This window comes from Leptinotarsa decemlineata, unplaced genomic scaffold (assembly GCF_025532065.1).
Source record: "Leptinotarsa decemlineata unplaced genomic scaffold, Ldec_3_MD MMD2_P_RNA_scaffold_14, whole genome shotgun sequence".
In the NCBI taxonomy this organism is placed as follows: Eukaryota; Metazoa; Arthropoda; class Insecta; order Coleoptera; family Chrysomelidae; genus Leptinotarsa; species Leptinotarsa decemlineata.
The window spans coordinates 13,891,036-13,908,220 of record NW_027412528.1 but is presented as its reverse complement, the minus strand read 5'-3'; the positions used below and the strand labels follow the sequence as shown (position 1 = coordinate 13,908,220).

Sequence of the window (17,185 nt, the reverse complement as noted above, 5' to 3'; positions counted from 1 at the left end):
GCAAAAAACCCATAGGAAATGAGATATTTCCAAAAAAAGCGCAAAAAACCGATTTTTGTGAACTTTGACCTTGAAATTTAATAGTTGCTTACACCCTACCATATGTAGGTTTTGAGACAACTTTTAGGGTGTCAATATACAAGTATTTACAGACTTACAGCTGGGTATCTCGAATTCCGAGATTCTTACCTAATTTAAGCTTAAATGACTGGATTATACAAGCTCGGATAATTCGCGAGGCCATCGAAATCGAAAAGCGACATTTCTGCCTGAACAAACGTGATGACGGTCTAAGACTTCCAACTGCCTGGAAATCCCTAATAGCAGCGATGCAAAATGGGGATTTACTCGAGCGTCATTGAGACATATTAGGTTGCAAAGCTTAGATGATAAGAAGAAAAAAATGTTATATAATATATACCTTTTCATCGGTGGGGGAAGCGGCTATAAATTTTTAAATATGTAAAAAAATACTGTTGCAGGGACATACTCGAGCGCGTCAGATATTGATACCATCAATGTCCTACGTATTTTTAATAATGTTGGTATGTTAATCTGATCGTTTGCATGATGTGGGTGGTTGTACGTAAGGCTTAAAAGTAAAAAGAAAAGAAATGTAATCAAGCGCGTCAGATTTTCCAAGGGGGTGTTGAGTGCAACAAAAAAAAAGTTCTCATTCAATAATCTGACGATTTCGATCTGACGCAAACTCGCGGCCATTATTATAATGTGCAAAAAAAATTCGCCATTTTGAAATACTCAAGCGCGTCAGATTAAAATATATATGGTTCATCTTTATATTTTAGACGTGCTGTCTCATAATCTGACGATTATCTAGAAGGATTCGCTTAATCTGACAAAAACTATTTTTTTTTTATTTTTTTCAATTCATTGAACTTAATTTATTGAAAAGCTCAGGAAATAGCATGCAAATAAATATGTGTATGTTTTTATGTAGAATACTTGTATTTATAAGAAAATATTTTTTTTTAAATGCTCAAAAAAATTTAATTTTTTATAATCAATTGATGAATTAATGAAGAAAAGAGAAATTAGAAACTTTAATTTCTCTTTTCTTCATTATGATTTCCTATCACGTAGTAACGGCTACATCCATCAATTAATTGATTAATTAATCATCATTTTCATCACGAACGAGTCTCTGTGATCAGCTGTCGTGGCGTCATGGCAACAGAATTCAGAGTGGGGACGGAGTGAGAGAGTAATAAATAGAGAAAAAGTGAATAGAGAAAAAGTGAATAAAGAATAGAGGAATAGAAACTCGGAGAGGGAAATACTTTATCGACGAATTTTTGTTATTTCAGCTTGCGGAAATCGTCAGATTATATATTTTTCGTTATCCTTGAATTATTTCCTTCAAAATAAAAAAAATTAGCTACGCTCGAGAGTGTCGAAATGACGTTATTTTTTTACAACTTCGCTGTCCTCCCCTTTCTTCACGTCACTCTCAAATTGTCAGATTACTGGAATATGCACTTTTTAACAGGTAATTAACTCACCCTACCTTAATCTGACGCGCTCGAGAATTTTTGATGATCATTTTTTCTTTTACTAATCTTTTGGTGGAGGTACTTAACCGAGTACAAGGTACCCCCCTGTATATTAATCTGCCGCGCTTTAGTAAATCCCGAAATCCCCGCTTGGGCTCCCCTATTATAATTTCCCGATGCTCACCCCCCACCAAGACGTCCGGTGATGGTAATCACCTGACGTCCCGCCCCCTCCTTTCCGCTTCAGTAGCTTCCGTAGATATAAACACCACAGAACACCCATCGACACCTCAGTTCAATCTAAGGAGTAGGCAGATTGAGACCTTAGAGAGAACTCGCGACGAGACCTGGGGAGTAGGCAGATTGAGGCCCCGGCGTCAAGTCACATCAAATTCTTGAAAATGGCTCCAAAATGGGAGCCGAAACGTCGAATACAAAACTCCAGACGCGGTTAAACCCGAACTCAAGGACAATGGATTAACAAGGTCTCTAAATCAAAAATCAAACTCTGCTCTACTTTGCCAAAAATGTAGAACGCTTCACGATGACACGCAAAATCGTGAAGCGTTCTACTTTTTGGCAAAGTAGAGCAGAGTTTGATTTTTTATTTGGGATGTACTGTTTGGAACCTTTGGTATAGTAATTAATATTACTGGAGTTTGTTCCCAACACCAAACCGTTATTCTAACACCTCGACATGTGTTTCGATCTCCAAGTGATCATCTTCAAGAGGAAGATCTTCTTCGAGGTGTTAAAATAACGGTTTGGTGTTGGGAAAAAACTCCAGTAGTATTAATGAAGTGTAATGTTCAATTTGAACATGACTATATAAAAATATGTGGACCACCAAACATCGTGGACCTGGATACTGGTACATAAATAGTAACATTACCTTCAAGGGAAGAGAATGCGCAGAAAACAAAATAATGGCCTGCTTTCTCTTATCTTCCGGAATTTGTTGCAATTCTTTGTTTATATTATCAGCAAAACATTTTGCCAATAACGGATGAGTAGGCCATCTGTCTATCACAGTCATTCTCATACCGTTGGGAATGGTCCTGAAAAAACAATTTCGAAACGTGAGGCGACAACAATTGTTTCACGCAATTAATATATACCTTTTCTGGAATAATTTATAAATTTCATTGAAACTGGAACCTGATGTTGCGCAACTGTACTGTGGAAACTGCGAAAAAATTATCGCATGCTGCACTTCATCACTGAAAATATAAAATAAGGATAGTACTTAGGTCGTAATAATAATAATAATATTATTTATTTATCCTTTGAGACGTTAACAACGCATAGGACATGTCAGTACAACACGTTAAAATAGAAAATAAACATACATTAAGATAAAATATCTCAGTAGTTTTAAAGTATAAAATGTATAATAATAATAATATTTTATTCACCATTCACGATACATAGTGTATATATATGGTAAGTCAATCAATAATCAGAATTAATATTAGGTTTAAATTTAAAAATGTTAATATTTATACAAGACGTCACTAAAAAGAAAAAAAAAGAAATAAATTTATACATACATATAAACACATACACAATTGAAATATATAAAAACGTATACAGATCTAGTTCATATTTTATTTTTCAGAAATTATCGTCTAAAAATTCTTGAAAACTATAGTAGCATTTCTCTAATAACAAGTCTTTAACTTTCTTTTGAAATATGATGTTACTTCCAGTCCGTTTGAGTGATTCTGGTAGTTTATTGTAATATATGATTGCATTGTAATCCGGAGACCTCTCATAGAATGTCGTTCTATGTTTAGGAATTTTCAATAAGTTGCCGTGTCTGGTGTTATATTCATGTTTCTCAGAATTACACGAATAATTATCTATATTCTGTTTGGCAAAGATAATACATCGAAAAATGTACACAGCAGGCACCGTAAGAATTTTATTTTCTTTAAAGATAGATCGACAACTGTCTTGATAATTCAAGTTAAAAATCAGTCTTACTAAACGCTTTTGGGAAACAAACACTCTCAAGAATTCTCTTGCTCGACCCCATGCCAATATATTCATATTAATATGTGCATATGCCATAGCATAGTAAATGCTTAGCAAGCCTGCTATATTCAAGGTTGATTTCATTTGTTTAATAGCGAAATAGGCTTTATTTAGTTTTGAACATACACTTTCAATGTGTCTACCCCAATTTATACTCTCATCTAAATGAGTGCCTAAAAATTTAGTTTCCATAAAGGGTTGGATGTCGTCAATTACAAAAAGTTAGTTGGGTAACAATTTTCGGTGAAAAAATTTGACTATTACCGATTTGGACGTGTTTAGAATTAACTTATTTCTCTGACACCAGGATGAAAATTGATTTACAACCATTTCCAGTTTAACTGCAAGCTGTTCTGCATCCTGATCGGATATTGTTATCGTTGTGTCGTCGGCAAACATGGTAACATGAACGTTTTCTAAATATTGTGGAAGATCATTTACATAAAGAAGAAACAGCAGTGGCCCAAGAACTGAACCCTGTGGTACCCCAAGTTTCACAGCCTGACTGTGTGAAATTGAATTATTGCATCTCACTATCATAGTTCTATCTGTCATATATGATTGTATCCACTTTATTATACTGGCTGGAAGTCCTAGAGGCGCCAATTTATCTATTAAAGTTTCAATACACACTGTATCAAAGGCTTTTGACAAGTCGAAAAATAATGATAGGACATATTTGTTGTTGTCAATCTCTTTATATATATAATTAAGCAAGTGACACGAGGCTGTTTCAATCGACCTCTTTTGCCTGAAACCATGCTGAGAAGTACTTACTAATTTATTCTTTTCTAAGTGATAAATCACTCTTGTAGACACTATTTTTTCAAACAATTTCGATAAAGAACTGAGAAGAGAAATTTGCCTGTAGTTGTCAACTACTTTTAGGTCACCTTTTTTGTGCAGAGGAATTACCAATGCTTTTTTAAATTCATCTGGAAAGAACCCTTGTATAAGTGATTGATTCATTAGGTATATAAATGGTTTTAGTATTAAGTCAATAATATTTTTTATAACTATAGTCGATAATTCATCATATCCTGAAGATGTCTTATTTTTCATTCTATTAAGACAATCAACTACTTCATATTCTGTGATAGGGTAAGATGGGTATGGATAATTGATGGTGACATTTTCTACCCTAGTACAGGGAAGAGACATATTCTGACCAAAATGATTTAACATTGCGGAATCTGATGCATTAGCGAAATGCTCAGCAAAAGTTAATGCAACTTTGTGTGGGTCAGAGATAACGGTATCCTTCTGCTGAAGAATGATTTTTTCTTTTCCATCTTTCTTTTTTATACCTAATTCATTATTAATAATTTTCCAGGTTTCTTTAGTTTTATTTGCGGATTTATTTATTTTCGACGAATAATGGTCTCTTTTTGCCTTTTTAACTTTTTCTTTGTGTTCTTTAACTTTTGCCTTGTATCCGTCCTTTAGAATGGAATTGGTTTCATGAGAGTGTGATAAAATCCAAAACATATCCTTCAACTCTTTACTTTCTTTAGTTATTTCATTTGTTACCCAACGTTTTGTGTTATTACCATTGTTTCTTATATGTACATGTTTACTTGGACATGACATATCATAATACCATAGTAATGTCTGAATGAAATATTGGAAAGCTTCATTAAGAAGTAGATGATATACAGGCAACCAGTCTTCAAAAGTCAGTCTTGTTCTTAGTTCCTTAATATTGTCAGGATAAAGCGTACGCCTCATAACTGAATGTCTGCTACACACTTCTTCTTTTTTGTCAATGTTTTCCGTCCTATCGTATATTAAAATATGGGCAAGATGATCAGCAATATTTGGTTGAACTATACAGTGGAGTCCCGATAATCCGAACTTCGGTAATCCGAAAGTCCGCTTAATCCGAAAGAAAAGTAGAAGAAATGTATTGCAATATATACATACTAAGGATTACATTATGTACAAAGATAAGTGTAATTAACAGAACAGAATAATTTGAGCGTATTTTGCGTATTTTGACCTGTGATACAGTAATATAGAAAACAACATTTATTACTGTATGAGGAATATTTCTCACTCGTCACGCACTTCATAAACATAATGTGTAAGTTTTAGACGGATAAAACAAAATCAACTGTGCTTATGACTATTGTATATCCCATTTTGTATAAATATACATTGTATTTCATTATAACATTAATTTTGGTCATGATTTCGCTTAATCCGAAATATTCGTTAATCCGAAATGGGTCCGGTCCCGATCGTTTCGGACTATCGGGACTCCACTGTATTACATTTAAAACTTGGTTTTGGGAGATTTGTCACCATGTAGTCGATAGAGGTTGCGCTGGTGTGACCGTTTCTATTGGTAAAAATTCTAGTATCTTCTTTGGCATTTTCCCATAATTGATATGAGTTCAAAATATCTATTAGCAATTTTGTGTTCATACTCGATTTTTGACAGTCTATGTTGAAGTCTCCGCAGAGAACAACAAAATCAGACCTACTAGTAGCTATATCAAGTGCCTGTGTTAACACACTGATAAAAATATTGGGATTACCATTTGGTGGTCTATATGCGGTTATAACCGCATATAGACCACCGCATATTTATAAAATATAAAGAAAAAAAAAAAAAACAAGATTAGTCAAAATTCGATGTATAATAAAATAATAAAATCTGGATGAAAGTCTGGACCGCAATCAGCTAAAGTCGTCTAAAAGGAATTCACTGACACTGTAATAAGCCTTAGACAGGAGCAAATTTTTAACTTCTCTTTTAAATGACATCAAACTCATGGTTTTAGGTGATTGAATAATTTTATTCCCATATATTTGGGTTAATGTTCAAATTTAGAGGATCTGTGTCTAGGAATACTTAACAATTTTCCATTTCTGGTTGAGTAACTGCGGTAAGAAGAATTTGTGTTATATTTTGTTAAATTATCGTGGATGTATAATAAGCATTTAAATATAGAAGGGAATGGCAGGATTTGATATGATATGAAGTGCTGTTTGCACGATTCTTTCCATGGGATATCAACTAATTTTCTGATAATTTTTTTTTGGGAAATAAAAACCCTATCTTTGTTGGTGGCATATCCCCAAAGAACCACATTGTAGCTTAAATGGCTGTAGACCAAGCTATAATATACGTCCAGCAAGGCATGCAAGGGCATAAAATGTTTTATTCTGGAGAGAGCATAGTACGCTTGGTTAACTTTTTTACAAGTGACTGTAATGTGTTCAGACCATCTCAAGCAATCATCCACATAGACTCCTAGAAATTTTGTGAAATTCGTTGATACCAATTCCACCCCTCTAATATCAAAGACACTAGGATGTTTATCAAGACCGATGGAAGAACTAAAATTGATACATTTTGTTTTATTCAAGTTAACAATCAGATTGTTTAACTTGCACCAATCTAAGAAGTGTGTTATAAACCTGACCGTTGATGACTTTAATTCCTCTAGGCTGTGTGCTGACACCGCTAACAAGGTATCGTCAGCAAAGAGAGTGAGACTATTGTTGTTGATGTTGAAGTATTTGGGTAGATCATTGACGAATAATAGAAAGATAAGCGGTCCCAGGACAGAGCCTTGAGGAACTCCTGAACTGATTGGTTGAGGATCAGATAGTGTATCTTTTATTTTGACCAACATTGTACGGTCTGAAAGAAAATGTTTGAGCCATTGCAAAAATACACCCCTGAATCCTAGATTGAAAAGTTTGGTTTCAATAAAGTCATAAGATAGACAGTCAAATGCACGTGAGAGGTCAAAAAATATTCCTGCCACGTGCATACCATTGTCTAGGGAGTTATAGATGATTTCAGCAAAACTACAGGCAGCTGACTGTGTGGACTTGCCTTTACGAAAACCGTGCTGGCAGTCAGTAAGAATCTTAAAATTCAACAAAAAGTTAGCCATTCTCTCGTTAACTAGTTTCTCAAAGATTTTTGAGAAAATACTTAAAAGAGCGATAGGACGATAGTTAGTCACATCTGATGTTTCTTTACTTTTGTGAATGGGAATAATAATGGCCGTCTTCAAGCAAGATTGGGTTTAAATTAAGTGATGGATTGACTAACCGACACTTGAACAATTCAATTCAAAATATACCGTTGCGGAAAATAGAAATGAAAAATATACTATTAGGATAATACAATGGAATAGAATAAAAATTTATTCATCATTAAAAATTTCATACATGTAGTACATACAGATATAAAACTTTATCAGACTTAGTTAGGACAGAACATAAAGCAACTGCGCTTATCTATAGTTACAATGTCTATACAGGGTGATTCAAAAGTACTTTGACAAACTTCAGGAGGTGATTCCTCACAATATTCTAATATGAATTGTCCAAATAAATAAATGTCCGGAAACGCTTCGTTTCCAAGATACAGGATGTTGAAGTTTTATTTTTATTTTCGATTTTTTCAAATAACTTTCGAAATACTGAACATTAAACGAAACTTGGTAATGGGAGGTTTTTGAGGTGTCGAATTCGAACCTGATGTTCTCATTGCTCTTACTCGTAGGGGGCGCCACCTACACGTCTTTTTCTTTTTTAAAGATTCATAACTTTTTTGGGCGTACTTCTAGCACATTTTTCAATAAAAAAATCTATTCCTCTATCATATCTACGTAAATAAGCTACCCTTGTTACTAGTCGCTGTAAGCAACCGTTTTCTAAATATTTGGACTTGAACACTTCAAGTCGATTATTTGATAATCGATGCATGTTGAAGTTATTACGAATATTTTGCATTTTTCACAAGAATGCTTTGGAAATAAATTTGACGTTTGTGAGTAGTTTTGGTAATTACATATTTTGTGACAGTTAGACGTTTTGTTGAAGTTTCCGTAAGTAGAAGTAGAAAACACTTATTTTCAAAAAATCCAACATTTGCTAGTCTATTTTTTATGCATTAATTTGGGTGAACCAACCAGCCAGGAATATCGCCCGTTTTTTGAAGAAAGAAGGAGTAAACGTGGCTTACAGAACGAATCATAATCTAAGTAAATTTATTAAAAACAATAAAGACAAAACTTCGTTGTTGGATGTATCAGGAATATATAAGCTGACTTGTGGCTCTTGTCCAAAACTGTATATTGGCCAAACTGGAAGAACATTTTCCCAAGGAATCAAAGAGCACAGAAGCAGTTTTATAAATAGAAAGACCAATTCCACATTTGCAAACAACCACCTATTAGCAGAAGGACATGAGTTCAATCAGGAATACGATGTGTTACATTTAGAAGAGAAGAGTTTGAAACTCAATCTAGAATGTTTAGAAATCAATAGATTTAGGAATTCGGGTAATTTACTGAATGATCAATTAGAATTAAATAACTCTCTGTTACTGAATATTTTTTCAAATGTGGAAAATGGAACATAAGCTCAGGTAATTAAATTCATTACAAACTTAGGTAAAAAATTAGGTACTTGAAATTCAGGTACCTCAAATTGTAGAATAAGGTTGAAAATTTCAGGCCCATCACTGTTCCCAGTGTGTTTGCAAAAGTTTATGAAAAGTGTGTGGCACACATGGTAATTTCTTTTTTTGATCTCTATAAACTCTTTAATGCAAATCAATTTGGCTTTAGAAGAGAGCGGTCAACAACGCATGCCATAATAACATTTCTTAATGAACTATACAGGCTGATTCACGGTGCACATTAGACGTTTCTGGTGAACCAGACAACGGATCACTTTGAAAATTCAATGGAGGGCATATTCGGACATTCTCTAGCCAACTAAAATATTTTCGACAATGCGGTGTTGCCGCTTCTATTAGAAAGCAGTAGCAACTTTGATTTTTCAAATGGAACACTCTGTATATAATATTATTTTTGGAATCTCCAACAATTGCCCGACAACTTTTCTTGATATTTCCCTATACCTATCTGTTACCGTTTTCGAAATAAAAATTAATTTCAATTTTTTTCTTCGAAAACCATGACTTCTAAAAATGCCGATATCTTTTAGTTAAGAAGTACTATGATATCGAAATTTGGTTTGGAGTTAGGTGATACTTGGACACTTCCCACACGTCAGCCTATTCTCCGTTACTTCAATACAGGGTGGTAAAAAACTACAGTTTTTTCGTTTGCTTGAAAAAGTTGCTGACATTTGATTATTTTAAATGGAACACCCTGTATATTACTGAAAATTCGGAATGCTGCTGAAATTTGCTTTCTTTCTATGTATATCATACCTATACCTAACTAGTCAAGTTTCGGACTTATGAACATTTATTTGTGAAAATGTCCCTTCAGAATGGTATTTCCATTCGATATTTGGTAAGCAGGCCATGATTACTATTTGACAGTAGCGTTGTGACATTCTCCTAATAATATCGACATTTTCGTCACTTCAGAAGTTGCAAATACCTTCAAAACGATGGAACAAAACTATTCAAACGAAGTTCTTATGAATTTGTTTATTATTTTTGGACAGTGTGACAAAATTATCAGCAGAACATGTAGAAAGTTCAATGAAATGTATCCGAATCTACCGCCAATGAACCTCAAGAAATTTATACGAATTCAGAACAATTTCAATGCATTTGGATCAATTTTAAAAGCACCAAGAAACTTGCCTCGACCCGTAACTTTTGAAGACAACCAGATTAATGTCTTAGCATATTTTCACGCATTTCCCGAGTCATCGATAAGAAGTGCTGAAGAAGATTTGGGTATAAAATATTCATCGGTTCAAAGAATCTTGCGAAGACATAAAATGCATGATTATAAATTCACCAAAATTCAAGCAATGGAGCCTCAAGATCCTCAACAGAGAGTAGAATTTTGTGAAATGTTGTTGACACGCATTCAAGAAGATCCACTTTTTTTAAATAAAATTATTTGGACTGATGAATCGAAATTTTCGAGAGAAGGGATTTTCAATAGAAAAAATCGTCATTATTGGTCCAGTGAAAATCCTCACGTCACAAAAGAAGCCGGATTTCAAGAAAAATTTAGTTTTAATGTCTTCTGCACGTTGATGGACAACAAATTGAGGTACGTGATATACGAGGAGTCATTAACATCCAGAAGCTACCTGAATATTTTGGAGAATACTGTAGACAGTTTCGTGGATAATCTGCCACTCGAAGATTATCGAAACTGTTGGTACCAACTAGACGGAGCTCCTGCACATTGCACAAGAGAAGTGAGCGCAGAACTGGATAGACTATTTGACGATCGGTGGATGAGGCGCTTGGGACCATGGAATTGGCCAGCGAGATCACCCGATCTTAATCCATTAGATTTTTATTTGTGGGGAATGTTTAAAGAAAAAGTTTACAAAATACCCGTGCGTTCGAGAGATGAATTGTTAGAAAGGATTGCCCAAACATTTGAAGATTTGGATCCCAATGAAATCAGATCTGCCACCACGAAAGCAGTCAACACCCGCATTTTAAAGTGCTTGGAAGTGAACGGCCAGCGATTCGAACATATTTTAAAATATTCCACATGATTGTTTTACTTTTTTATAATTATTCATATCAATATTTCCAATTTCAAGTTTCTTGGTGCTTTTTTAAAGTTTATCCAAACATATTGAAATTGTTCTGAATTCGTATAAATTTCTTGAGGTTCATTGGCGGTAGATTCGGATACATTTCATTGAACTTTCTACATGTTCTGCTGATAATTTTGTCACACTGTCCAAAAATAATAAACAAATTCATAAGAACTTCGTTTGAATAGTTTTGTTCCATCGTTTTGAAGGTATTTGCAACTTCTGAAGCGACGAAAATGTCGATATTATTAGGAGAATGTCACAACGCTACTGTCAAATAGTAATCATGGCCTGCTTACCAAATATCGAATGGAAATACCATTCTGAAGGGACATTTTCACAAATAAATGTTCATAAGTCCGAAACTTGACTAGTTAGGTATAGGTATGATATACATAGAAAGAAAGCAAATTTCAGCAGCTTTCCGAATTTTCAATAATATACAGGGTGTTCTATTTAAAATAATCAAATTTCAGCAACTTTTTCAAGCAAACGAAAAAACTGTATATTTTTACCACCCTGTATTGAAGTAACGGAGATTAGGCTGACGTGTGGGAAGTGTCCAAGTATCACCTAACTCCAAACCAAATTTCGATATCATAGTACTTCTTAACTAAAAGATATCGGCATTTTTAGAAGTCATGATTTTCGAAGAAAAAAATTGAAATTAATTTTTATTTCGAAAACGGTAACAGATAGGTATAGGAAATATCAAGAAAAGTTGTCGGGCAATTGTTGGAGATTCCAAAAATAATATTATATACAGAGTGTTCCATTTGAAAAATCAAAGTTGCTACTGCTTTCTAATAGAAGCGGCAACACCGCATTGTCGAAAATATTTTAGTTGGCTAGAGAATGTCCGAATATGCCCTCCATTAAATTTTCAAAGTGATCCGTTGTCTGGTTCACCAGAAACGTCTAATGTGCCATCCACCTTGAATCAGCCTGTATAAATTAGTTGTGATAGTGAAATATTGTTGAAAATTAATTTGTTTAAGACAGTTAATTCCTCAATTCGTTACAGTAATTCTTATTACAGCGTTGTTTTGCTCCTCTAACTACTTTTTTGAAAATATTGCTATATCTTTGGTATGTATCATTGTGATTACGCGTGATACACAAAAATTAGAGTTAAGAATCAACTTAGAGTATGTCATTCGCTACGAAAAAGACAAATATAATAATACTACTGAAAACTAACTTACTTTTCCATTTGTGAAAATGCATCAGCAGTAAAAGGTTCTACATATCTAAACGCAACATATGGCTTATGAGGAGCAGTCTCTGGCGACTCTCTATCCAACTTTTCACATAATAGTTTTCCTTGTAATTGTGTCCACTTCAGGATGGGTGAACCACCTCCAATTTCTTGATATTTTTTTTGTACTTCCGGTGTCCTCCGTTTTGCTATCCACGGACCAAGGTGACTGAAACAAACCACTAGGTGTTTATTCAGTCTTTAAAGATACAAACAGAGATACCATGATTTTTTTTCGAAACATCCACCCACAGTTTTCATGCAAAATTTATGGTAACGACTGACTGGACTCTTCAGTGGTTTATACTACACAGTTCTGGGTAAACTTTTCAGTTTGCGCTATATTACACTTCAGCAGATTTTCATTTGATTTAACTTTGTTTATTTCTTCAGACTGTGGAAGGTTATATATTTTAATAATAATAATAATAATAAACAGCTTTATTTCAGAGTAGATTACAAACTTTTATTGCAAAGAGGTCGGCAACATAGAATGAAATGGTGTCAAACAAGAAGGTACAGATTTTTTTGTTATAAATATTTATAAATGAATGTTCCAGTGAGATATGCGTCCAAAGCATAGGGCTCTAAGTCTATGAGAAGTTTTTTTTTAGTTCTCTTTTGAAAACTCCAATTTTCTTAGTTCGCTTTAATCTGTTAGGAAGATGGTTGAAAAGCTTGATTGACATATAGTAGGCGTTTTTTTCAGTTACTGTTAGTCTATGAAGGGGATATGTATATATATATATATATATATGATGAGGCCAATAGCCAGAAACACGTGTCCGCGGTTCGCCCCTATTTTTTGAGTGTTTTGTCCACGAATTTTCCCCTTTTGATTTATATCACACACACTTGGTAATATTTATATCTCTGTATTTATATCCTGGACCCGGAAGTCACGCAGGTAGCTATAGCTGCCTACGTGGTGATGTTAGATGATGCCTGGGAATTCTGGGTGATGTTAGATGATGCCTGGGAATTCTGGGTCTTCTAATTGAAACCAAAAATGTGGGGTTAGCTCCTGTTGGTGACACCGTGCATATGTGATGTTTTTCATTTTTGGTAACCAGTTGATACCCGTCACGTGGTATCAATGTGACGGGGCTCCTATTCATAGTTCAAGACAAGTCAAAGAGAAACTATTAGAAATGTTTAGGGGCAAAGTTATTGGGCGAAATATGGATTTTTTCTTGTGGGGTTACTTAAAACAAATCGTTTATAAACAAAGACCTTTTCGTGACGTGAATCACCTAGAAACTGTTATTAGAAACTCTATTTTAAACATAAATCCTGTGAGTATCAGCAACTCAATAAAAGATGTATCAAGAAGGACAATTATCTGCATAGAACGCGATGGAAGACATACAGAAATGTAATGTATTTAATGTCGTGAGTCTTTTTTTCGTGTTTTTTTGCTATTAGGTATAGGTACATGTTTATTTTCAGTTCCTTTTAATTAAGATTGAATTCCACTGTATTTTTTGTTAAAAAAACAATAAACACTCTAAGATATTGTTTCCTAATGTTCCGTTTTGTTCTAATTCATATTGTGAGGCCATTTGCTCATTAAAAAACTCAAGTACTGTATAGTTTGGAAAGCCCCGTTGAAACTAGATGAACTTTGCATCAAGTTTGACAACTTTTATTTTTCAAAATTTGTTTTTAACATCAAAGAGGCTCTTAAAATATTATTATATTACAAAAAAAGAAATTCGGTGACGAGTTTAGTTAAAATAAATGATTTAGTACAGGTGTGCTTAAATTTTGATAAGTAGAAAAAGCAGGAATGCGGAAAAATAGTGAAAATATAAAATACTCATTATGGGTTTGAAACTTGGTGTGTGGGTATAAAATTACAAAAGAAAATGTTTTTATCCTTTGATATTTTTGGATATTTTGAAGAATAATGTCATTTTTCGATGTTTCTTTTTTTTAAATGTCAATTTTGACAGGTTAAGGAAATCAATATATATATATATATATATATATATATATATATATATATATATATATATATATATATATATATATATATATATGCGCACCATATGGGAAACTTTTTTTTCGAAAAGTTTCAATGAAGTTTAACTTCGGCACTTGTTTGTGCTTTAAATTTAACTTGAAATGATGGGGCCAACTGCGACCCACTGACGTTTAGTGTTTGCCAAATTCAACTTTTTTTTGAAAAAAATTGAAAAAGTGCATTTCTAGATCGAATTTAACAAAAAGTTACTTGAAAAAGCTGTGCCTACGGCAATTTTATATCTATATGCCAAATGTTATGCAACTAGGATAAAGTTAATGTTTTGCTTATTTTTGACAGATATCTCCTTTATTTTAAAAAACAAGTTCGGTTAATTGTCATCAATTCATGTATACATAACAAACTCATCATGGAGTTCAACTTTTCTGATACATTTTTACTTATACGGACATTTCTAGAGAGAAATTAAAAATTTGCTATAAAAATTTTAACATGACTGGTGCAAAGTTTCAATCACTTGGCTATTTTCTTAAACAAACCTTTGATTTCGAAAAAGCAGAGGCATCTAAAAAAAATGCAAATAATTTCGATAGAACTATTATTATTATTGTAAATTTTAAACAACATTAATATTATAGAAAATACAAATGGGTACAAAAAATTACTTATTGATCTAAATGAGGTTGTCAAACACTTATAGCCTACATTTCAGTATGTCGTCCTCCACGTTCAATACAAATTATGGTCCTTCTACTGACACCTGTAACTGCATTTTTAATAAATCGGGGATTTATATTTGCACAGCACTCGCGAATGGTATTTTCCAGATGTTGTATGTCAGTAAATGGTCTACTTCGGTACACTTTTTGTTTCAGGTAACCCCACAGGAAAAAGTCTAAAGGCGTCAAGTCGGGTGATCTAGGTGGCCAATAATGTTCCCAGTTACGTCCAATAACTTTGCCTCTGAACATTTGTTGAAGGGACTGTTTTACAGCAACCGTGTGATGTATTGGTGCGCCATCAAGCTGATACCATTGGTCGTATTTAATATTCAAAGGCATATTATCTAAAACTTCACTAACCTCATTATTTAAAAGGTTGAGATAATCGACGGATGATCAATTTTCCCTAAAGCAAAATGGCCCAATTATTTGGTCGTTAAGTATCCCACACCATACATTAGTTTTAAAGGAATACTGATCACCACATTCAACTGTAAAATTGGGATTTTCTTGGGCCCACCATCGGCAATTTTGAGAACTTACCGTTCCATTTGAAGAGAATGTTGCCTCATCTGTCCATAAAATTTTATACGGAAACTTTACATTTTCTTCTCTCTCTCCTTGAAACCAGAATGAAAAGCCCAAACGGACATCAAAATCTCGTTTTTTTAACGTGTTAATAAATTTTGGCTTGTGAGGGCAAAATTTATTTTTTAATAAAATTGTTATAACACTTTCTCTCTTGTAATCGGTATTTTTTATAATATCGGTTATCCTCTTTTGCATGTGTTCAATAACTTTCAAACAAATGTTAAGTTGGGCCTCCTCATCATATTTACTTGGAGTGTGCTTTTTTTTAAATTGATTTGCTACGGATCATGTTTCTCTGAATTTCGACATTATCCTTGACACAGTAGTATGTTGAACATTTTTTCCTGGATGCCGTTCATTGAAAATGTTGGCTACTTGCGGTATAGTGTATTCTCACCACATATTAAAACTATTTCTTTCCTGAAGAGACAGCATTATTGCAACAATAACTGTTAAAAATTTGACAAGTAAATCAAGACCTACTTAAAAATTTTATTCAACGAGATTAAGCATCCTTACCGCCCTAGTTAGTGTTTATAAATAATCTGTAAATACTGAATATTGAAATATTAATGTAATTTCAACTCAAGAAATTTTATTAATACTTATTGCAGTTTTTGAGTTGTGTCTGTTTTTTCAAAATTGAAGGTACTGATGTTTGTTTAAGAAAACAGCCAAGTGATTGAAACTTTGCACCAGTCATGTTGAAATTTTTATAGCACATTTTTAATTTCTCTCTAAAAATGTCCGTATAAGTAAAAATTTATCAGAAAAGTTAAACTCCATGATGAGTTTCTTATGTATACATGAATTGATGACAATTAACCGAACTTGTTTTTCTTAAATAAAGGGGATATCTGTCAAAAATATGCAAAACGTCAACTTTATCCTAGTTGCATAAACTTTTTCAAGTAAATTTTTGTTAAGTTCGATCTAGAAATGCACTTTTTCAATAAAAAAAAAAGTTGAATTTGACAAACACTGAACGTCAGTGGGTCGCAGTTGGCCGCATCATTTTAAGTTGAATATAAGGCACAAACAAGTGCCGAAGTTAGACTTCATTGAATCTTTTTGAAAAAAAAGTTACCCATATGGTGCGCACTTTAATGTTGACACTGTGTATATATATATATATATATATATATATATATATATATATATATATATATATATATATATATATATATATATATATATATATATCGGGTGTCCCACATTTTATGTGACAGGCAATATCTGGTTTGTTGAAGGAGATACACAAAAATGTTTCATACAAAAGTTTTAGGAGTTCATGAGAGCTATATTTTGATATAATTTTTAAATATACAGGGTGTTTTGGTGTAGGTGCTACAGACCAAAATTCCATTTTTTGAAATAGAACGCCCTGTATATCATTACATATTCAGATGCTACGTTAAATTCTGATATAATTTCATGTTTGGTTTTTGAAATTCGGTTACGGCGTTGTTGAGTTATTGCACTTTTCCTTAAATATAAAGTTTCAAAAAAACTTATTTACTCGTACACGAATCCAGTCTATATCTTTTATTAAATTGAACTA

The 17,185-nt window shown here is 33.2% G+C and overlaps 1 protein-coding gene across 1 annotated transcript in view; it reads right to left on the bottom strand.

Annotated features, from left to right (window-relative positions):
- Positions 1–17,185, bottom strand: part of LOC111512618 (ferrochelatase, mitochondrial) — a 40,248-nt gene that overhangs the window by 14,531 nt on the left and 8,532 nt on the right. Inside the window, exons 3-5 of the mRNA XM_074179599.1 lie at positions 12,272–12,493; positions 2,630–2,731; positions 2,404–2,569 (exon numbers count right to left, since the gene is read on the bottom strand). Of these exons, the coding sequence (XP_074035700.1) occupies positions 2,404–2,569; positions 2,630–2,731; positions 12,272–12,493 (490 nt within the window). The remainder of the gene's footprint in view (positions 1–2,403; positions 2,570–2,629; positions 2,732–12,271; positions 12,494–17,185) is intronic.